General features: G+C 42.0%; 1 protein-coding gene across 7 annotated transcripts in view; it reads right to left on the bottom strand.

Moving 5' to 3' along the window:
- The window catches only part of AREL1 (apoptosis resistant E3 ubiquitin protein ligase 1), a 48,820-nt gene that overhangs the window by 8,399 nt on the left and 17,052 nt on the right, over positions 1-23,369 (bottom strand). For 6 of the 7 annotated variants that reach the window (XM_047080364.1, XM_047080363.1, XM_047080362.1 and 3 more), the window contains 12 exons: positions 22,789-23,103; positions 17,804-17,864; positions 16,692-16,918; positions 15,491-15,728; positions 6,016-6,185; positions 5,596-5,776; positions 5,137-5,384; positions 3,325-3,402; positions 2,300-2,441; positions 2,047-2,168; positions 999-1,074; positions 143-252 (listed from right to left, as the gene is read on the bottom strand). In XM_047080364.1, the coding sequence (XP_046936320.1) occupies positions 143-252; positions 999-1,074; positions 2,047-2,168; positions 2,300-2,441; positions 3,325-3,402; positions 5,137-5,384; positions 5,596-5,776; positions 6,016-6,185; positions 15,491-15,728; positions 16,692-16,918; positions 17,804-17,819 (1,608 nt within the window). In that variant the 5' untranslated portion in view covers positions 17,820-17,864; positions 22,789-23,103. The remainder of the gene's footprint in view (positions 1-142; positions 253-998; positions 1,075-2,046; positions 2,169-2,299; positions 2,442-3,324; positions 3,403-5,136; positions 5,385-5,595; positions 5,777-6,015; positions 6,186-15,490; positions 15,729-16,691; positions 16,919-17,803; positions 17,865-22,788; positions 23,104-23,369) is intronic. The other variant, XM_047080367.1, reaches the window with a different exon arrangement.

The raw sequence follows: 23,369 nt of genomic DNA, 5'->3' as shown, positions 1-23,369 counted from the left end.
ATACTGTAAGTATCGAGATTAAGAACAAGACACAGGTTGTCAGATTTCCAGGACAGTTGCATAATCTCAAACCCTTGTTGGAGTTACGTATTGTGATGCAACTGACATTTTCCACCCGCCCACAGGGAAGTTGCAAACTCACTAATGCTTGGTTGTTGTCACTGAATCGGGTGAAGAGCTGATTGGTGGTATCAAATAATGCTTTGCAGATTAGCTCGAACCATTCCCGGCGAGGCCCTCCCCAGTCCAGAGCTGAAAGGTATAATAAAAATAAAAAGGGACTCTGGCCTACCACCTCTTGTTGCTTGTGTTCCTTTATTCATCATTCGACACTCTCCACCTTCCTTCCACTCCACTACGTGTTTCCCCATTCCAACCCACATAAACTGCAGGGTTTTGTTTTTTTTTTTTTGGAAACCCCATCCCTTTCTGTAGGATTAAAGGACTTAAGATATTTTGTTCACTAAGTTAATGCCCCCTAGTATGGAAACACGGGAGATCAGAGATCCCAGGAAATGGACTTTTCTCTTGTTCTGCAAAGTTTACTACCTTCCCTTCTGGTCCCAACTCTTAGCGCTTGCCTCCAAGTCCCTCTGTCTGTGCTCTACAGGCTCCACCAAGCTACCTGGCCAGTAAACACCACATCTTCTGTTTCAATTTATGACTTCTTTTTCCTTTAGGAAAATAAGCTTGGGCAATGGCAGGGGTAGGGGGGATATTTTTGTTCTTTGTGGAAAGCAGGTAAGGAGGAGAGGAGGAGTGGGGAAGAGAGTTAAAGAAAATGAATATGAGGGGCACCTGGGTGGCTCGGTCGGTTAAGTGTCCAACTCTTGATCTGGGTCATGATCGCACGGCTCGTGGGATGGAGTCCCGCATGGGGCTCTACTTGGGATTCTCTACTCCCTTCTCTCTGCCACCCCCCATCTCTCCCTCTCTCTCTCTCTCTCTCAAAATAAATAAACTTAAAAAGGAAAAGAATATGAAATTTTAAAACTGACCTTCTTCGTCTTGGAAAACCACTTCAAAGTTCTTGCTCCAATCTGAGATGGAGAAATTCCGAGTAGCTTTCAGCGACTGAAAAGCAGTGAAGGGAAGGAAACTGTCAGAAGACTGGCTGGCATCTCTTGGGTGTTCAACACAAAAACACAAGAACAATGCCATTGTCCCTGTAACCATTAGTACTTGGAGGAGATACAGTACTCAGATATAAGCTTTAATCATGCCATCTTATTATTTAAAATGCACAGATCTCCGGAAGAAACTTAAGATTTTAAAAAACAACCTAATTCATCTTTATACCATTGCTTTGTTGGGAAGTTTTGAAGCTTTTTTTTTTTTTTAATGCTCATTTTATTAATTAGAAAACTCTTACGTGAAGAAATAAAAAGGACTCAATTAGTAAGCTGTCAGCAAGAGAACCAAGGAGTCCTGGTTTTCAAGTACAGTGTTCACTAGAAATCTTTATCCACAAGCTATGTTCAGACAGGGAGCCATGCCACACAGGGAATGTGGCTGAGAAAAGGGGTTTCCAGTCACACCTACCAGAGCCAAACATCACAAACACTTTCTGGACAGGGACCAAGCCTTCTCATTCTCGAGGAATGCAAGAATTATGCCAGTGTCTGTGCAGTGGAGACAGACACACATCAGGTGCTCCTTTTCCATCAGACCAGAGTGACAACAAAAGTCATTTCCTTTTAATCCAACAAGAGCTCTTCTATTCCAGGGATTCAAGAGTAAGAACTCTCTTCTGTCAACCACTACTTCTACCTTCCCCACACACAAGTTCCAGGAGATGGTTCAGGAACGAGTTCGGTACAGATTATAAAGCCGACGTGTCAACTAGTCTCTCCCCTGAATAACAGGTCTTGAACAAATCTACTCCAAACTTAGTACATAATCAAACAAAGAGAAGAGCAGTTTTTAACAGAGATGTTTAAAGAGAAGGGAAATTGGGGTTTCAACCTGCAGAACATAACCAAACACCAAAGAGGTTTCTAGCTGCAAAATCCTGACAACTGACAACGGAAATGAAACTTTACGCACCGATTCCAACAACGTGTGTCTGCTGACCTTCAGGGTGACTTTGGAATGTGGTCTTTTCATATGCACCTGCCGAAGCTCTCGCTGGAAAAAGTTCACCTTGTCCTGAAAGGTCTCGGAGCCTCCTGAGGAGCAAGAAGATCCATCATGATCACAGCCTCATCTCAAGACACCTGTGCAGTCCACACCACACCTTCAGACGCCCAGCGTGGCTGGGGTCACTGCCTTCCCTGTCAGAACCCCTGTCCAATCTTACCTATATTCTTATGGAGAGAGCGGATGAAAGTGGCTGCTAGAATGTTCCTCTCCTTACAGCTGAGCTCCACGGGCGGCTGAATGCCATCATCTACCACCAGTGTCAGGAGCTTATGAACGGGGTCGGGGCCGAGGTATGAAAACTAACAAAGGACAAAAGAAAAGGTTTAGTATAAAACCCTCAAATCCAGCAAAAACTTTCCCTATCCCTAACCTTCAGTACCAACCAACCAACAAGTTAAGCCTGTTTTCTCTAAGTGAGTACCTACTAGGAGTGTATCACTGTGTTTTTCATCTCCGTGCTCTACAATCCAATCTCATGTTAAGTTACTGGAGTCACAGAGACTGCCTTTAGTGAGGATCGCAGGTTAACAATACAGACCTCCTAACATAAAATATAAGAAGGGTGTACTCTTGAAACCAATATTGCGCTGCATGTTAACTAACGAGAATTTAAACAAATAAAAAAAACTATCAAGGTTATTATAGGTAAATGTATGTGTGTATGTGTGTGTGTGTATGTGTGTACATATACATATAGAAACACACATACACTGTTGAAGGCAGGAAGGATATACAAATACCTGATGAGGTTGGGCAAACTGGCTGGAGGAAAGCAATTTGCCTTTAGATTCCAAAAGCTCGGAAAGTTAAAACAAATGTTTTTAATAAACGAGAATGCTGATTCTAAAAGAGTTAGCTTTAGCATGTTGGAAAACCAAGCTTGGGCCAGAACTGCCAACACCTTCTCCATTAACTTAGTCTCGGGGCAAAAGAGAACTGTTGAAGAATTCTGATTTGCTACTAATTCTTGTTTCTTTAGGTATGTGTCTTTCTAGAACTTCTGTATTCTTCCTGCCACGTTGTGAGGACAAAAGACGACCCTTTCTTTATTCGGCAATGAATTCCGTGTGCACAGTAAGAACTTCCAGAAACACCAAAAGCCCTTCTAGGAATAAACGAAAGGCTGAAACGTTTCAGAATTGAAGCCTGCTCAGCATAAACCAAATGTAAGGTTCAACTTACTTTTGTTCCTGGGCATACTCGGAAGGTATAAAGGCGCCAGGGAATGATTTTCAGGTAGAACTCCTTCACTGAGAATTGCTGGAGGGACAACATACAGAAAAGGAAGTGAGTGATAAATAAAAAGGGTCTATCTGGGTACTGTAATTAAAAAATCAGAGTCCCTACCTCCATTCCTCATAACCCTTTCCCTCTAGGGACAAAGAGGATATTTTTTTAGTACTAAAATAAAATAAATAACATCAATTCTATCTTAAAATAGGCAAATTGAAAATATTACTCTGACAATGCAATTTCACACAGAGACATTTCATGATCTTCCTATTCAAGTCTTACTACCAGTTCTAAATGTCTGAGATCAGATTTTCACTTTATGAGTAAACATTTTACCTAGAAACAATCAAAATCTCCTTCTGTTCAGCTGAGTGCTGCTCAGACTTCCTCAATGGACAGGAGATACCTGTGGCCCCTACCCACTGCTTTATCTCTATTAGAATGGTAACCAGGGGGGCCCCTGAGTGGCTCAGTCGATTAAGCATCCGACTTCGGCTCAGGTCATGATCTCACAGTTTGTGAGTTTGAGCCCCGCGTCTGGCTCTGGGCTGACAGCTCAGAGCCCGGAGCCTGCTTCAGATTCTGTGTCTCCCTCTGTCTGCTCTGCCCCTCCGCTGCTTGCACTCTGTCTCTCGCATTGTCTCAAAAATAAATAAACATTAAAAAAAAAAAATTAAAAAAAAAAAAAGAATGGTACCCAGGATTTGCCATGGGAGGCCAGGTGGGGAATGGGAGGGTAAAGGTGGTCATGTGGTTGCAAACAAAAAAGCACATAAAAATGGTGAGAATAAAGAAGGGTCTCTTTATACTATTATAAAAAAGAAAAAGACAAAGCCAATCACTTTTAATCTAAAAAAAACCTGCTATCTAAATGTACAGATCTGGCTTTTTCTTGATTTAAAACAAGCTCTTCATTAAGAAAATTTCAAACACATGCTGAAGAAGGGAAAATGGTATGATGAACCCATCATCAGCTTTAACAATTACCACCTCGTGGTCAAACTTGCTTCATCTGTACCTCACCCTGGCCCTCATTCCCACTCCCCTAGTTCAAAGCAGGACAAGCTTTTAATGACACTTAGCAAAGTCTGAAGTAGAACGGAATTGGGACTCAGTTTTGGTTATGAGATTAAAGGGATAGAATGGGATGTTTCAAGAGCTCAGTTTTCCGAGGTCTGAATGAATAAGCAAAATACAAATACTCAAAAGAAAATCCTAACACAAAGTGCCTCTTAGCTCAGGGGCCTTGGGAAGTTCACCTCCCTGCCTCTGCCAAAATTTCTGTGTTCCAATCTTGTAGCCTGAGAGAGACATGCATTTATTGTGGTTTCATGAATCCAAGAATGAAAGATCAAATTGTTTCAAAACAGCAGAAGGGGCCAACAGTAATTTTTATACTAGTGAAAAATTTTTAATGGTCAAAAGTAGCTTTCTTTAAAACTCTGAGAGCCATTCCTTGGAACACCTTCCCAGAAGCAATCAAAGGGCAGAACGCCTCAGGTGCTCTAAAGCACCAAGGTACACAGACCTTCTAGACAGAGTCTTAATCCAGTCCAGTCCAAACATGTGCAGCAAAATTGGGGGTGGGGGGGGCGCAATCTTCTGCTCAAGCTTAAGTAGCTTCTCTTGGTATCCCAGAAAACCTACAAGTCAAAGATCTTGCCCTGACTCTCACACTAATGCTTTGTGGTTTTATTACCGATCGCCAAATATATGCAGGTTTAGGCAAGGGGATTTTGAGACAAGAGTGAGCGGTCCAACCTTTGGGGACACGTAGCAGTACACCTTCTTCGGTTTCTTCACCTTCTCAGGGGTCTGGCACTCAGAGGGTGAGTCTTCATCTTCCTCCTCCATGGCTGTGGAAGGCCGGCGCTGGGAGGAGCTCGTGTGCATGGGGGGAAGGTGCCAAGGTGTGCTGGTACAGTTGGTGGCATTATAAAGATAAGCCTCAAAGTAAATGCTCACTCCTGAGGTGGACACGTTGCGTTCGACAATATTCTTCTCATTCTCTGAAGCAGTAACAAGGAACAAGGTTGTAAAGTAGGAGACGTGGGAGGAAAAGGAAGACCTGTCACTAGACCTTTAGTCCAGAGGACTCTAAGCCAAGTGTGGCTCAGATGGCAAATGTTTGTGAGGTTGGTCAGAAGAATGCAGACAACACAAAGAACAAGTGGCCTGGGACCAGACCAGGACTAAATCAGAGCTTTTCTTTCAACTCACCACTTAGGACAATGATGTCAAATTCACCATTATTGATTGGCTGATTTTGGTATGAAATGCAGGCATGGAAGCAGCCACGAGAATGCAGGGTGAGTCGCAAGAACACCTGGCAGGTCTGCCTGTTGGAGGTCACAGACTTCTCAAACGAGACACCAGAGCTCTCTTCTTCTTGAGGACCGAGCTACAAGAGGAAAACCGAGCATCAGTGAACATAGAAAATTTGCCCTAGTGCATGGCAGTTTACTCTTTACAAAGAACTTTCCTATTACAAGTTAATCTAAGCCTCATAATTACTAATGGGATTGGGCACTGTCAGATGAAGGAGGGACAGTACAGAAGTCAAGGTGGAGATGAGAGGAAGTGAATCAGTAAGGGTGAGAATGACAGAAAAGGAGCACACAGAGAAGGGAAGTTGCTTACCTCATGAATGGACAAACTGTAATTGTGCTCATCTCTCAAGGATGCGGAATTGTTGGTAGGGTTGTCGTACTCATCTCGGGGCACTATTTGAAGGGTGTGTGGCTGTCCACAGGTCAATACAAGAGTAGAAAAATGGCACACTATTTTGGTCTTGGAAGGAACCACCATTCCTGAAACAGACAATGGAATCTAATCCTTAGTGGGCAGCTTATCAGAGCACAAAGATCTCTTCAATCAGTGAGTCCCAGAGAGCTGGGTCCTGCCCAATTCTTAGGGATAAACACCACCATGAAGAGGATGAGAAAAAGAAAGAAAAAGATTAATTCAAATGAACCGGGGAACTCATTTTCACAAATTTCTAACCACTGCTGCACTACTAACCATTGCTGCACTAAACAAAAGGAGAAAAGGACTCACAGGAAACAGAACTGAAAGCTACATTGTGTCTACAGTCTCACGGGGAACCTACAAGTGAGGCAGGCCTCAGAAATTGGCGCTAAACAACCGCAAAACAAAGAAACAAAAAAACTCAGAAATACTTAGGTGGAAATCTAAGAACACATGTACATGTAGTATGTTGAAAACTAAAAAATGCTAGTGAAAGAAATGAAAAGGTCTACATAAAGTCAGAGGTCACCAAGTTCATGAACTAGAAAGCTCAACATAGTAAAAATGTCAATCTTCTCCAAATGATATTCATGTTTAATATCATTCTTATCAAAATCTCACCAAGAGTTTTTGTAGATATAGCAAATATTGCTCTAAAATGTATATGGAGAGGAGTTAAGATGGTGGAGAAGTAGGGGGACTGGGATTTCCCTCATCCTTCAAACACAGCTGTTTTGAGGTCAGAACACTTGGAACACCCAGGAATACAGGCTGCAGAGTCACAGAAAAATCTCCACAAGTGGACAGAGCAGCTTGACGGGACAGAGGTTTGTGTATGAGAATTGGGAGAGATAAAATGGGCAGTGCAGGAATGGAGGGGAGGGAACCCCTTCTGTGGAGAGACAAAAGGGAGAGAAAGGCTATGGAAGTATGATATTGTGTTTGGACAAGAAAAAACCCTCTCCAGACCACGGACTGGGGAACGAGAAATACGGAGAGTGCCAGTGTCTACTTTGCAAACAGCCGTAGGAGCTGAAGATCAGCGTTTTCAAGGGTGTGTGACTTTCTCTGTACCGGAGCCGCTGCCCAGTGCACATGCCTGGCGGGGAAGGGAGTCAGCCCCTGGGCGCGGCAGTGATCTCAGGGGCACATTGGGAGAGGACAGTCCCCTCCCTCGAGTACCGTGGTTCGAGGATTTATTGCCCCCACAAAGGACAAAAGATCTTGCAGGAACTGGCCAGCCAGAGGCCCTTTGTCAGATGGGTGGAGTGGCGTTACCCTAGAACCAGGTCTGTGTGGTGCGGATCCTTTAAGACATTGGGTTTTGAATACCAGCCTAATGCCTGGGAGGCCCGGGACAAGCCCTGGTCCAGGGAGGAGGGACTGGGGCATCTCCATTTTTCTCCCCATCACCAACACAGTGGGGCTTCAGGGAACAGGACAGCGGCCCCCAGTGGAGGCGATGCACTGACCAAACCCTGCCCCTCCATACCTGATAACTGCTTATCTACTGGAGTGGGACTGACACTGACCAAACCAGAGTGACACTGACAGAGCCAGACGGCCTCTCCTGCAGACCAGCAGAGCCACCGGTCCCAGGCCCCAAAAGACAACTGTCCTGCAGTTTTGTATGTTAGTCTGTTGGGTTTTCTTTTCTTTCCTTCTTTTTCTTTCTATCCTCCTCTTCCCCCCCCCCCCTTTGGAATCAGGCTCATAGTTTCTGATTTGATTTTTGGTCAATTCCTACTTATATAATATATATAAATATATAATATATATGTCTATATATTACATACAGATACATATAAAATATAATATATATGTATATGTATCTTTTTTCCTTTCTCTGCTTTGGTTGTTTGTTTAATCAGGCATTTTCACTCTATTCTTTTTACACACTTTCTGTATCTCTTTCTTTATTTTCCTCTCTCTCTCTGGATCAAGCCGTATAGTTTCTTTGATTCTCTGCCTGGTTTTTTTTTTTTTTTTTTTTTTTTTTGCCCATTTCGTTGTTCTCTTTGTTTGGGATAAGGTTCCCCCACCTTTCCTTTTTTCCAGGGTTGCTTCAACGAACATGTCAAAGCACACCTGGTGGAAGGTCCAAACAATCCACCACTATGAGCAGTGGGATAGAGCAGCCAAATACACAACAACAGAGTGCACACAACACACTCCGGAAACAGTTCCTGAAGTGCCAGACCCTGGACAGCGTATGACCCGTTTTTAATATAGCACTCACAGGTATGGGACACATAATAAGCTATTAAAACACGTACGTGACAGGGGTGCCTGGGTGGCTCAGTAAGTTAAGCATCCAACCTTGGCTCAGATCATGATCTTGTGGTTCATGAGTTCGAGCCCTGCATCGCAGGCTCTGTGTTGACAGCTGAGAGCCTGGAGGAGCTTACTTCAGATTCTGTCTCCATCTCTCTCTGCCCCTCCCCCACTCATGCTCTGTCTCTCTCCCTCTCTCTCTCTCAAAAATAAAAATAAACACATAAAAATATATAAAACACGTACAAGACAGAAACCTGACCAAAATGACAAAATGGAAGAATTCTCCACAAAAGGAATTCCAAGAAGAAATGCCAGCCAGAGAATTGTTCAAAACAGATATAAACTATACATATGAACAAGAATTTAGAATAACAGCCATAAGACTAATAGCTGGGCTTGAAAAAAAACACAGAAGAGGAAAATACATTGCAATCCAGGCCTATCTCAAGAAGCAAGAACGATCCCAAATACATCACCTAACCTCAAACCTAAAGGAACCAGAAAGGCAGCAGCAAAGAAAGCCCAAAGCTAGCAGAAGAGAAAATAATAAAGATTAGAGCTGAAATAAACAATACAGAATCCAAAAAAACAATAGGTCAATGAATCTAAGAGCCGGTTTCTTGAATGAATAAACAAAATTGATGAACCCCTAGCCAGACTTCTCAAAAAGAAAAAAGAAAGGACCCAAATTGATAAAATCACGAATGAAAGAGGAGAGATCACAACCAACACCACAAAAATACAACAAATTATTAGAGAATACTATGGAAAATTATATGCCAAGAAACTGGACAATCTGGAAGAAATGGACAAATTCCTAGACACCCACACACTACCAAAACTCAAAAGTGAAGAAACAGAAAATCTGAAGACCAATAACCAGCAAAGAAATGGAATTGATTATCAAAAATCTCCCAACATATCAGAGTCCTGGGCCAGATGGCTTCCCAGGGAACTTCTACCAGACATTTAAAGCAGACTTAATACCTATTCTTTTCAAGTTGTTCCAAAAAACAGAAATGGAAGGAAAGCTTCCAGACTCTTTCTATGAAGCCAGCATTACCTTGATTCCATAACCAGACAAAGACCCCACTAAAAAGGAGAGCTACAGGCCAATATCCCTGATGAACCTGGATGCAAAAATTCTCAACAAGACACTAGCAAATTGAATTCAACAGTATATTAAATGAATTATTCGCCATGATCAAGTGGGATTCATTCCTGGGCTGCTGGGCTGATTCGATATTCACAAATCAATCAACATGATACATCACATTAACAGAAAAAGGATAAGAACCATATGATTCTGCCAATAGATGCAGAAAAAAACATTTGACAAAATACAGCATCCTTTCTTAACAAAAACCCTCAAGAAAGTCAAGATACAAGGAACATACCTTAACATCATAAAAGCCATATATATGAAAGGGCCACAGCTAATATCATCCTCAATGGGGAAAAACTGAGAGCTTTCTGCCTGAGATCACGAACACAACAGGGATGTCCACTCTCACCACTGTTGTTTAACATAGCATTGGAAGTCCTAGCCTCAGCAATCAGACAACAAAATGAAATAAAAGGCATCCAAATTGGCAAAGAAGAATCAAACTTTCAGGGGCGCCTGGGTGGCTCAGTCGGTTGAGCGTCCGACTTCGGCTCAGGTCATGATATCGCTGTCCATGAGTTCGAGCCCCGCGTTGGGCTCTGTGCTGACAGCTCCGAGCCTGGAGCCTGTTTCAGATTCTGTGTCTCCCTCTCTCTCTGCCCTTCCCATGCTCATGCTCATGCTCTGTCTCTCTGTCTCTCTCTCTCTCTCTGCAAAAATAAACTTAAAAAAAATAAAAAAAGAAGAAGAATCAAACTTTCACTTTTCACAGATGACATGATACTCTACATGGAAACCTGAAAGACTTCACAAAAAAAACTGCTAGAACTGATACATGAATTCAGCAAAGTCGCAGGATATAAAATCAGTGTACAGAAATCAGTTGCATTTCTATACACCAATAATGAAGCAACAGAAAGAGAGATCAAGGAATCAATCCCATTTGCAATTGCATCAAGGACCATAAAATGCTTAGGAAATAAACCTAACCAAGGGGGTAAAAAAAAATCTGCATGCTGAAAACTACAGAAAGCTTATGAAAGAAACTGAAGATGACACAAAGAAATGGAAAAGCATCCCATGTTCGTAGATTAGAAGAACAAATGTTGTTAAAGTGTTGATACTAGCAAAGCAATCTACACATTCAATGCAATCCCCATCAAAATAGCACCAGCATTCTTCACAGAGCTAGAACAAACAATCCTAAAATTTGTATGGAACCACAAAAGGCCCTGAACAGCCATAATGTTGGAAAAGAAAACCAAAGCTGGAGGCGTCACAATCCCAAACTTTAGCTTGTATTACAAAGTTGTAATCATCAAGACAGAATGGTATTGGTACAAAAACAGACACATAGACCAATGGAATAGACTAGAGAACCCAGAAATGGACCCACAAATATATGGCCAACTAATCTTTGACAAAGCAGGAAAGAATATCCAATGGGAAAAAGACAGTCTCTTTAGCAAATGGTGCTGGGAGAACTGGACAGCAACATGCAGGAGAATGAAGCTGGACCATTTTCTTACACCATACACAAAAATAAATTCAAAATGGATGAAAGACCTAAATGTGAGACAGGAAACCATCAAAATCTTACAGGAGAAAACAGGCAACAACCTCTCTGACCTCAGTCAAGGCAACTTCTTACTTGACATGTCTCCAAAGGCAAGGGAAACAAAAGCAAAAATGAACTATAGGGACCTCATCATGATAAAAAGCTTCTGCACAGCAAAGGGAACAATCAAAACTAAAAAGCAACCAATGGAATGGGAGAAGATTATTTGCAAATGACATATTGGATAAAGGGCTAATATCAAAAATCTACAAAGAACACCCGAAAAACAAATAATCCAGTGAAGAAATGGGCAGAAGACATAAATAGACACTTTTCCAAAGAAGATATCCAGATGGCAAACAGACACATGAAAAAATGCTGAACATCACTCATCATCAGGGAAATACAAGTCAAAACCACACTGAAATACCACCTCACACCAGTCAGAGTGGCTACAAGTAACAACTCAGGAAACAACAGATGCTGGTGAGGATGTGGACAAAGGGGAACCCTCTTGCACTGTTGGTGGGAATGCAAACTGGTGCAGCCACTCTGGAAAACAGTGTGGAATTCCTCAAAAAATTAAAAATAGAATTACCCTACGACTCAGCCATAGCACTACTAGGAATTTATCTAAAGGATATAGAAATGCTGATTCGTAGGGGCACATGTACCCCAATGTTCACAGCAGTGCTATCAACAATACCCAAATTACGGAAAAGAGCCCAAATGTCCACTGACTGATGAACGGATAAAGAAGACGTGGCACATATACAATGGGATACTACTTGGCAATGAAAAAGAATGAAATCTTGCCATTTGCAACAACGTGGATGGAACTAAATGAAATGCTAAATGAAGTAAGTCAGACAGATATCATATGATTTCACTTACATGTGGAATTTGAGAAACTTAACAGAAGACCATAGGGGAAGGGAAGGAAAAATAAGACACAAATAGAGAGGAAGGCAAACCATAAGAGACTCTTAAATACAAAGAACAAACTGAGGGTTGACGGGGGTGGGGGGTAGAGGGGATGGGGAAAATGGGTGATGGGCATGGAGGAGGGCACTTGTTGGGATGAGCACTGGGTGCTGTATGTAAGTGATGAATCACAGGAATCTAGTCCTGAAGCCACGACTACACTGTATGTTAGCTAACTTGCCAATAAATAAATAAATAAAAATGAAAAATAAATTAAAAAAAAAATACTCAGGTAAATGACCTCCCCCCAAAATGAAACAAAATAAAATTTATATGAAAAGAGAAAGGATCTAGAGTAGCTAAAATAATTCTGAAAAAGAGTAAAGCAGGAAGAGTCAGTTTACACAATTTCAGGATTTAGTATATACCTACAGTAATCCAGACTCTGTAGTACTGGTGGGAGGACAAACCCATAGATCAATGGAACATAACAGAAAACCCAGAAATAGACCCCTACAAATATGCCCAACCACTCTAACGAAGGTACAAAAAAAGGGCAATGTTACAGGGAAAAGATGGTCTTTTCAACAAATGGTGCTAGAACAACTAGACATCTAGAAGAAAAACAAAAACAAAAACAAAACCTTTACACAGTATACAAAAATTAACTAAAAATGGATCAAGGCCTTATATATAAAATGTAAAGCTAGGAAATTTTTAGGCAAAAAAACAGGAGGAAACCTTTGGGATCTAGAACTAACCAAAGAGTTCTCAGATACCTAAAGTATGACCCTTAAAAGAAAAAATTAGTAAAGTGACTTCATCAAAATTAAAACCTTTGCTTTGTGAAAAACCATGCTAAGGGGATGAAAAGAAAAGCTAAAGATTGATAGGAACATATTTGCAAACTATGTATGTAACAGAGGACTCATCTGTAGAATATATGAAGAACTCTCAAAACTCAATAGTAAAAAACGAAAGCATCCAATTAGAAAATGGGCAAAGACACTTCACCAAAGAGGGGAAACGGCAAATGAGCACATGAAAAGACGTTCAACATCATTAACCATTAGAGAAATGCAAATTAAAACCACCACACCCTTAACAGAATGGCTAAAATTAAAAAATTAAAAAAAACAGTGACAATATCAAATGCTAGCGAGAATGTGAAGAAACTGGATTGTTCATGCATTGCTGGTGGGAGTATAAAATGCTCCAGACACTGTGGAAAAGAGTTTGGCAGTTTCTTAAAAATACTAAGCGTGTAACTACCGTACAACTCAGCAGTTGCATTCCTGAGCATTTACACCAAAGAAATGACCACTCATATTCACACAAAACCTCTACATGAATTCTCATAGGTTGATTCATAATAACCCTAAACTGAAAACCACCCAGATGTCCTTCGACTGGGGAACAATTAAACAAACTGTGGCACATTCACACCATGGATGACAACTCCGCAATAAAAAGGAGCCAACTGTTGATACATGCAACAACTTGGATGAATATCCAGAGAATTATATTACATTCTTGAAGTGACAAAACTACACAAATGGGCTGCCAGGGGTTAAGAAACAGGTAGGTGGATAGGGGCACCTCAGTGGCTCAACTGGTTAGGCATCCAACTCTCAGTTTCAGCTCAGGTCATGATCTTTGCACTTCATGGGTTCGAGCCCCATGTTGACGGTGCAGAGCCTGCTTGGGATTCTCTCTCTTAAAAAAAATAAACTTAAAGAAAAAAAAAAAACACAGGTGGGTGGGGGAGGGAAAACAGGTGTGGCTATAAGGCAACATGAAGGATCCTTGTGGTGACTGTATCAATGTCCGTAACCTGGCTGTGATATCGTACTTTAGTGTTGTAAGATGTTACTACCATTGGGGGAAAATGGGTCAAGGATACACCAGATCTCTTGGTATTATTTCTTACAACAGCAGGAGAATCTACAATTATCTCAAAACAGAGTTTCATTTAAATTTAAAAAATAAAAGGACTGAGACATATTGTAAGGATATGAACTGTTCCCTGGTGGCAAGGGGATGGGGTGATGATAATTCATGGGGAAAGGAGTCTGTGAGTCACTGAAGTAAAGGGGGAGATACATGGGGATGGAGACGGCTTGGGAGCCACCTTGTCTGCAGCCTTCTTCCTTTACAAGAGAAAGAAAACTGAGGACCAGTCAAGCAAAAATACACAAATCTTAAGCCCTTCTTGTTATGGTTTGACTCCAACAGGTTCCCAAACTCCTCTCATTTCTGTGGATACCAACTTGGCCAGTACTTAATGACACCCTCAAAAGGAAGCCAAGGCAGGGCACAAAGAGCAGACAGGATCTTAACACACTACACAGATTTGTTGCAGAATCAGAAGTCAGAGATTACACCTTCAGGCTTCAAAGTCAGTGAGCATCTATTATCTGGCATAAAGGATACGGGTGGGGAAAAGGAGAGATAGAGGTCTCAATTCTTATATACCAGCAGCTAGGGCAGACACTTTGCCATGAGAAGTAAAACACATGTTGGTAGCAAGGGTGGAATTAGGTTGAGGTGCTTTTACTTGAAAAGATTTCAAAAATTAGAAGAATTTACCTTTTGTCTCTTCTGGCACCCTTGCCTCTTAAGAACTTACTAGGCTGATGACCCAGCAATTCTCCTCTTAGAGAAATAAAACCGTATGTCCACACAAAAACTTGTACATAAAGGTTCACACCAGAATTACTCACAACTGCCAAAAGCGAAAACAACCTAAATGTCCATCAGCTGGTGAATGGACACATAAAATGTGGTATATCCATACAATGGAATGTCATTTAGCAATAAAAAGAAATAAAGTAGTGATTCATGCTATAGCATGGATAAACCTTAAAAATATCATGCCAAGAGACAGGCAGTCACAAATGGCCACATATTGTATGATTACACTTATATAAAATGTCTGGAGTAGGCAAACCTACAGAATAAATAAATGATTACTTAGGGATGGGGGGTTGGGGAAAATGGGGAGTGACTGTTAATGGGTGCTGAATTCTTTTTTGGGTGACGAAAATGCTCTAAAATGGACTGCAGTGATGGTTGTGCAACTCTAAATTGTTAAAACCACTTATCTGTATATTTTAACTGGATGGATTGTGTGCCACAATCCATGTAGATGGGAAAGCGTTTTTTATTTTTTTTTAATTTTTATTATTTTTTTAATGTTTATTTATTTTTGAGACAGAGCATGAACGGGGGAGGGTCAGAGAGAGAGGGAGACACAGAATCGGAAGCAGGCTCCAGGCTCTGAGCCATCAATCAGCCCAGAGCCCAATGCGGGGCTCGAACTCACGGAGTATGAGATCATGACCTGAGCTGAAGTCGGATGCTTAACTGACTGAGCCACCCAGGCGCCCCAAAAGCGTTTTTTTTTTTAAAAAAAAAAGACAGAAAGCAGAAAGAAAATCGAAGGAAGGGATGGCGAAAGAGAAATAGCAAAAAAAAAAAAAAAAAAAAAAGAACAAACATACCAGGCTGAAAAATCTTGTAGTAGGGACTGTAGGCCACGTTTAATCCACCAAGCTTTACTGAGATTTCGTAACGCCCAGCCCTGCGCACAGTGAAGGCCACCTTGACCACGTTGGAACTGGGCTCCTGGAGCACTTCTTGGGTCACTGGAATTTCCACGGCCAGCTCAACATGAGAGATGTGAACTCTCAGTCCCACAGGCCGGTGTGCGGGAAAAGGCTGCCCGTTCTTGTAGAATAACTGCAATGAGGAGAGAGGGCACTCGTTAGTGAGCAGGAAGAGAGAACTCTTACCCGCCTGACTGGAGAGGGGGTGGGGCAGGGAGGAGGTAGCGGGCAAATCCCAGTACCCACTCATTCCTACTGTCCTGCTCACAGGCACAGAGAGAAACACCACACCTCAAAGAAAACCATTAAATCATGAACAGATTCTTAACTTGTTCAGAAGGCAGGGATAAAATATACATTTTATTTTCAACTCAAGTTGCCTTTCTGAATGCATTTCAACTGGACATTTCTGAACCACAAATGCTGCCTCCTCAGTATAAGCAGCCCTTTTTATTATATTATCAGTGCTAAACTGAATGTAAAGGTAAGTCAGCGGATACCAGTGGCACGGAGTGAGCTAAAGCACCAGGCAGGGCTGGGGGGAGGGGGGGCGCAGGCTATCAAGCCAAGCAGAATGCTGCAGTGGAGAAGTCATCACAGGGGGTGGCAAACTTTTCTGTAAAGGCCAGACAGTAAATATTTTGGCTTTGTGGGTCATACACAGCTACTCCACTCAACTGTGGTTAACTACTCAAGTGTAAAAGCAGCCGCAGGCAATACAGGAAGATGGATGGGTGTGGCTGTGCTCTAATAAAATTACATTTACAGAAACAAGAGGCCGGCCTGATTTGGCCCTCAGGCCATAGTTTGCCAACCCCCAGTCTAGAACACCTATTCCTTCGGTAATAGTTTTCTTGTTTTGAAAAAGTAACATTAAGTTTTAAACATCTTCAAAGCTAAGCACCTACAAGACCAAAATGATAGAGAAATTTGTGACCCTTCAGATATTAACACTTCCCAAGTCCCTGGGAGGGGCTGAAAAACAAGGAAAAAATGTTAACATTCCAGGCCAGCACGACCGACAGGATGAACTGGGCTCTGGAAAGCAAGTGATTCAGAAAACCCAATGGGTATGGAGACAGAAACATTCCCTTACATGCACTCGGAAGGCCATGCTGTGGCCCACCTCATAGGGGTCCTTCCAATCCCAGGAGACTTTGCAAGACCGGGGATCCAGGTAATTTCCCCGCACGTAGTCATAAATAGTCCGGTCCCCTCTGCGCTCACGGTCCTCATTCTGGAGGAAGCTGACTACACGTGCGGCAAGCTCAAAGAGGAACTTAATTGTGAAGAAGAACGCAACCACAGACACTGTGATTCCACCTATGTAAAAGAGAGAACACACATACCTCCTGCCAGTTACAGCTTCTCATTGTGGAAAAGACCGGCCAACTTTCAAAAAGTAAAAGAAGTTAGGATGCGATACAAGACTTCCAAGGAAACACTGTACTGGGTGGTCACTACCTCTGTGGGTGAAGAGAGGAACTTCTACATCAGGGGTCAGAAATTACAGGCTAAATCCCATCCACTGCTTGTTTTTGTAAATAAAGTTCTATTAGAACACAGCTCCACCTATTCATTTACCTATTGTCTAGGGCTGCCCTAGCCCTAAACCAGCAGAATTCAGTAGTGGTACAGAGCCTGTACGACCTGGGAAACCAAAATATTTATTCTTTGGCGCTTTACGGGAAAAGTGCCAACCCTTGTTCTTTACCGTGGGCCACATAAAATGCCCACCCCCTACATTCCTGCCTATGCTAGGCCCTCACAGAAGCAGTAAAACGAATGTGAATTCTAGTCCCTCCATTTGGAAGTCTTCCCCTCTTCTGTCCACTTAGCAAAAGCTCTCCCCAGTCCTCACCTGAGTTAGGGGTTCCCTCTTCTGGGCCCCCTCAAACTCCTGTATATTCACCTATTACAGCTTTTCTCCCCTTGAGCATCTTCCCCTTCATGTTATGAGCTTCCTGAAGGCAATTTTTGCCTTATCCGACTTTGACTCGGCAGGAAACAGTATCTGGCATGGACCAGAATTACTCAATAAATATTTCCCAAATGAATGAATTCCACTGCCAACTCTGTGAAGGTACATTCTGGCGTGAACAGAAATATTTCTAAGTCTATTTTCAAGGGGAAAGGGGGTAGACGGGGAGGCAAAAAGGATGTAAGCAGCCCTAACAAAAATAATAAAGAGCTCTTTCCACAACATACCAATAACGTAAAACATCAGGTCCCTTCAGTGCCGCCAGACAGCCGAGGATCACAGCTGCAGCTGCAAAAGAAAACTTGTTTAGTGTTCTCTCCAATTCTTCCTTACAGCCATCTCAGAGAGAGACAAAGAACACAGGGCTTGAGTCAACTGACTCTGGCCTTACTGCGTCCCTGTCCTCTCTCTCCAGTTTGACAGGTGCCCTATGACAAATTTCAGCGAAATGGTGACTCCATCATTTCTCCTAAAGACTTCCAATCTACGACCACCCTAGGAATACCACAAACAGCCACTTGCTTTATTGCTAATTACAAAATGCAATAACATGGCTTTCATCTTCTCAGGTCCAGGGCCCCAAGACAGTTTCCCTCCCCCATGCAAAGTAGTGCTAATTAACACAAGCAAAGAGGATAATGGAGTCACTTTCCCCTTCTATTTGCCTTCTGGAAGTAATTCATCTAAGTAGAAATAGTTATATCAAATGTGGATTTTTAAAAGCAAGTATTATCATCATCATGCTGGCATGTAATTAAAGTGAACCACCGGTCATCCCAGTAAGAAGCAGCGGGCATGGAAGAGAAGTCACTTTTGCTGTTACCAATCAGACAACAGGTCCCATGGAAGATGAGCTCAGCAGAAAGGCCAAGGACAGGAACAAAAGGAGGAGATTCTGTTTATCCTAAGTGATGCCTGTCAAGGTCAGAACAATTCAAACAGGGGCCAGGGTTCAAGGGGACACTTTCACTGTTACTAAACTTGTTTCCAGAATAAGACGTCAATCTTCATTACTCGTTTGAACCACCCAAGGTATTGCCAAGAAAAAATGCCATGTACACTGACAGTGGTATCGATCGCTGAGTTTTGACCTTAGTAGAACCTGTAAAAGCTCTCCATTCTGTAATGCAGTGAATTCACTCAAGTCAATGTATATAAGGTTATCAATGTTATCTCAACTCAGCGCCTTTTATCTGCACTAGAATATTACTTAGAGACAATATGGCTGAAAATTTCTAGGCTCAAATTTGGGAGGGACCAAAACAGGTTCTGTTTTTGTTGTTGTTGTTGTTTATAAATAGGGTATGCTTTTATGTCTAACTGTACTGGAAAATTTTAAGTGAGAGACCGGAAAATGGCCATTAGCTCCTCTGATAGCAACAATATATCCAGTAGAATCCACGGAGAGTAGGTAATTTGAGGAATGACCATGTCAAGTTTCATAGAAATCCCTGTTCAGACTGGTCTGAAATCTACTGGCAAAGAAATCCACACAGGGAACATTACAACAGTCAATACACATGGATTAGGTTGCTCCCCAAAGGGTCAATTATAAAAAGATAATATACAGACCCCAAATTTGGGATCACAACTACTGAGCCTCCTGCCCAAACAGGCAGCTCATATCCCGGAACCTTATGCTGAAAGCTGCTTTCGTCTCTCAAAAAGCATCTGTCTGCACCTTACACGATGTGCTAGATGATTTTGTAGAACCCAAACTGGCAGTTTAACTGTCTGAATTCACTGAAATACTCCCTCAGTTGGATGTCATTCAATCTGATCCATGATATGAAAATTTGGCCCTTAGCAAAGCTGTAACACTCAGCAGAGAAGAAAGTGTATGTGGCTGATGTTATAGGACTTGTGGCCTCGAGTCTCTTACTCCTTGGAGGAACAAGAACACCACCAAATGTATGGCATTCCCAGCATTAGGGCTGGGAAATTCCTATGTACTACCTCTGACAACTGTAAGAAGCTTTACTGCGAGAGGTGGTGGATGAGCAGTAAGTCAGAGGCCTGCGAACCGGTTCCAAGGCCGCAACTATGTGACCTGTCCAGGCTTCAGAACTCTCACTGCTAAAAAAGAACTGAGATTTACTAATTTCTATGGCACCATCTCCTTTAGTGTGATAGGACTTCAATATAACTCCCCACAGCCATCAGGACTCTAAAATCAAACAGTAGAGCAAACAGGACAATACAGAGGGTGAGGATGTGGACTCCAGAGCCGGCCTACCTGGGTTCATACGTTCATACCTATTCTCTGTCACTCACAGTGTGACATTAGACAAGTTATTTCATTTCTCTGTGGAGAGCCAGTTTCCTCATTTGTCCAATGGGGTATATCTATGTGTACCTCACAGAGGTGCTGTAAGGATTAAATGAGTTTACACACGTAAACAGCCGAGAATAGTGCCTGGCCCAGAGTGAGTTGTCAGTCTTAATTGTTATTAAAATCATTACCAATAGTGGTAGTGCCACCACTATCCCTTTGCGTCAGAGCCAGTAGAAAACTCCAGGAACCTCTCTACTGGCCCCCACTTTCTCCAGTGGGAAATGCATCAGAATTGTCTACTGAAGGTAGGTAATTCTGGCTTCTCTTACTGTGTTTCAAATCTCTGCCTACATGGGAGTTCTTCAAACTATTCTAATTTTATGCCTGAAAATATTTATAATGAAGAATTCAAATTCATCTAACAAATACCAGGTACTTACTTAATGTGCCAGGTACTGGGGGAACAGTGTTGGGACAGCCACAGTCTCAGTCCTCATGAAGCTGGCAGTACTGAGCTCGACCTTGCTGAGTCCTTGTCCATTTTCTCCCCCACTTATTTTTCAACCAAACCGTCATCACTGATCCAGAACACTTAGACCTTTTCCAATCAGTCAATTCTACATTTCTATTCCAATTCCCTTTATTATTTTAAACCCGGATACCTATTACTACTTTTTTCCAAACCACTCTCCTCTCTTCTCCTGGAAACCTCCTTATGGCCAGGGAATTAGCTCTGTCGATTCACTGCCCTATGATCTGACTTTTACAAAACCTCCCACTTCTCTACAATAGCTCTCAAGAAACCCCCCAACAATAAATATCTACCCATCTCTCAGCTGTCACATTTTGAATTTGCCTTCCTTTTACATTTTCCTCCTGTCTTGTTCCTCTTGAATGCTGTCACAAAGCCTTCCTGTCTTTATCACTCAAATCATTTTTATTCCAGATTTCACTTCATTTCTGTAAGCATTTTCTGTTCTCTGACTCTGGCAAGGCTCTCCCTGCTCTGTCTCTGCTCCTATCCCCACCCACAGTATTCCCTTGGCTTCATCTCCACAAAACCTTATTTTATCCTATGATCTACCTGACTCGAGTCCTTTCTATCTTTACATATAGGCTCTGAAACACAACTCCACGCTTTGCAAAATCACTTCCTCTGCCTAGACTAACCACTCCCCTCTCATGTCTCTATCCATGGGCAATCTCCTAACCCTAAAGTCTAGGGAAGGTCCTGTCTTCCCTCCTTGAAATCTTCCTTGAGCCTCAATTTAGAAATTCCCTCCCTCGTCTGAATTCCCACACTACTTTTATTTATCTTTTGGCACTTACATTCTCTTTCATTTTAGTCCTGTGTTTGTTTTATTTTCCATTTCAGAGTGGTAACATGAGGCAAAGACTAGTCTTCAGAATTCTCCACAGCGTCCAACATAACTGCATACAGTGATTGCAATAAACATGAATGAAGTATCTGAACAGATAGGGTCAAATGTCTGTTCTTTCCTTTGTCCAGAATGCCTAGGGATCAGGAATTTTCTAGATAGGACCTCCTTTTAGATACAGTTTTTAAAGACTTCGGTAACTGGCAGTATATTCACTTGAGCCAGGGACTGTAAACTCTTTGGACCACAAGTTACCAACTGACTTCAGTTCTACAAGTATATACCAAATACCCACAACTAGAGTCATAGGTTCTCATGCATGGCCTGGTATCTGGTTTTCTGGTTCTATCTTCCTTATCTTGAGCTTTTATTTTTCTATAACAGTTTCTATAGCACCCTCCACTTTCTGCTGCTTACACTTCTCCTTCATAAAATTATTCTGGAACTCTTCCCAAGTCTAACTCAAGCACAAAGAAGCAGTATGTTAAGCCTCTGCTATACTAATTCATGCAATTTGGCTGCACGAGTATTTTTTTTTTTTCAAGTTCATCTCTTTAGTGTTCTTGCTTTTACACAATTCAGCAAACTGGAATATTCTAAGCTAGAAGAATAACAGTAGTAGTAGTAACATAATACTCCCTACCTTTACTGAGCCGCTTACAATAGGGCAAAATGCTGCACTAAGTGCTTCTATGTGCTAGCCTAAGTAATTGTCCCTGTAACAACCTGGCAAAATAAACACTATTATTCTCATTTTACAGATAAAAAACAACAACAACAACAACAAAGCTGGGCTTGGAAAGGACTTGCTGAACATCTCCCAGCTGGTTAAACGGCAGAGCTGAGACTCAAGCCCATGCCTGACTCTGAAACCCAATGTTCTAAACCTCATACAACACTAAATCAGGAAAAGAAAGGAGTCATAGGGACAGCGAGGTATTTGGGAAGAGGGAAGATTTAAAAAAAACAACAGGTAAAAGAAAGTATGAAAAACATTACTTAATCTTCCTGGGAGGAATCCCAGCACAAGGTTAAAATTAGAAAAATAAATGCTTATGGCCCCTTTTTAAATCTTTTGAAATAAAAATAAAGCATGACAAAGGAAAATGGAATGCAGTACCAATTATCTAATGCAGAAATATCACTTGCTTACTAAAAGATCCCGGGCAAGTTGCTTAATACTACAGTACTTTGGCTCACATTACCTACAAAAGGCGGGGGAGGGGGAATACTTGAAAACGCCTGTCTCAAGGGAATGTTAAGAGTTGACTAACGGACACATTCTAAAACTCTTTGCTTTTTTAGGAGGCTAAAGATTTGTAATTACAATAGGAAATAAATTTTAGCCTGGACATCGAAGATGGGTTGTGGAAGTCATTTCCCAGAAACAGAGAACGGATTTCTTCATCCTCAAAGGTGCTCTAGGGCAGGGGATCGATTCTAACTGCAACTGTGCACTTCAACAGCTATCCGTTGCTGAAAAGGCTTAGGAACTGGCCCCTGAGTCCACTTTCTGCATTCCAATAACAAGTGAATGTTAACTAGTCTATGGTCTTACCTTTAAACGAGGGCCCATGTTCTGAGCACCAGGTCGAGCACTCCTATTCACCAAAGCAGGTAACTTCTGGCACCATTCACCTTGTCCTCCAACTTCCACAGGGGAGAAAACTGCTGCAAGGTCAACGGAAAGTGTCTGTCCATCAGACACTCACTGAGGGTATGTCACAGGAGCAGAGGGTCAATAGTTCTGGAATGAACTGGATGAATTCCAGGGTGGAGAAATATAGCCCCAAAACCTGTTATCCCGGACTTCTCTCTAGGGCATGATGCAATCAACTGCCAAAGGATGCATCTGTTTTCTTGTCCCAGGATCCTACCCGACAGAGAAAAAAAGGTCAGTAGAAGAGGTTTTTATTTCTGAAAGAGAATCCCCAGAAAACAATGAAGAGGATATAGAAGAGGCAGGAGAAATTCCGGGGCACTAAAAACAAGCAAGGCCTGGTAAACTTGGACCAAGCTTTCCCAGTTAAAACTCCACAAAAAGGGGCAATGGCAACCTCACTGCCTTAACTGTGTCACTCCCCAGAAGGAAGCTCCAGCTGACTGCGATCCTTCATTAGGAGCAACTAGGGACAGCTT

This window comes from Lynx rufus, unplaced genomic scaffold (assembly GCF_022079265.1).
Source record: "Lynx rufus isolate CCGP_SWC_20201006 ecotype Redwood Valley unplaced genomic scaffold, mLynRuf1.p SCAF_17, whole genome shotgun sequence".
In the NCBI taxonomy this organism is placed as follows: domain Eukaryota; kingdom Metazoa; phylum Chordata; class Mammalia; order Carnivora; family Felidae; genus Lynx; species Lynx rufus.
This window is presented reverse-complemented; position numbering and strand designations above follow the sequence as displayed.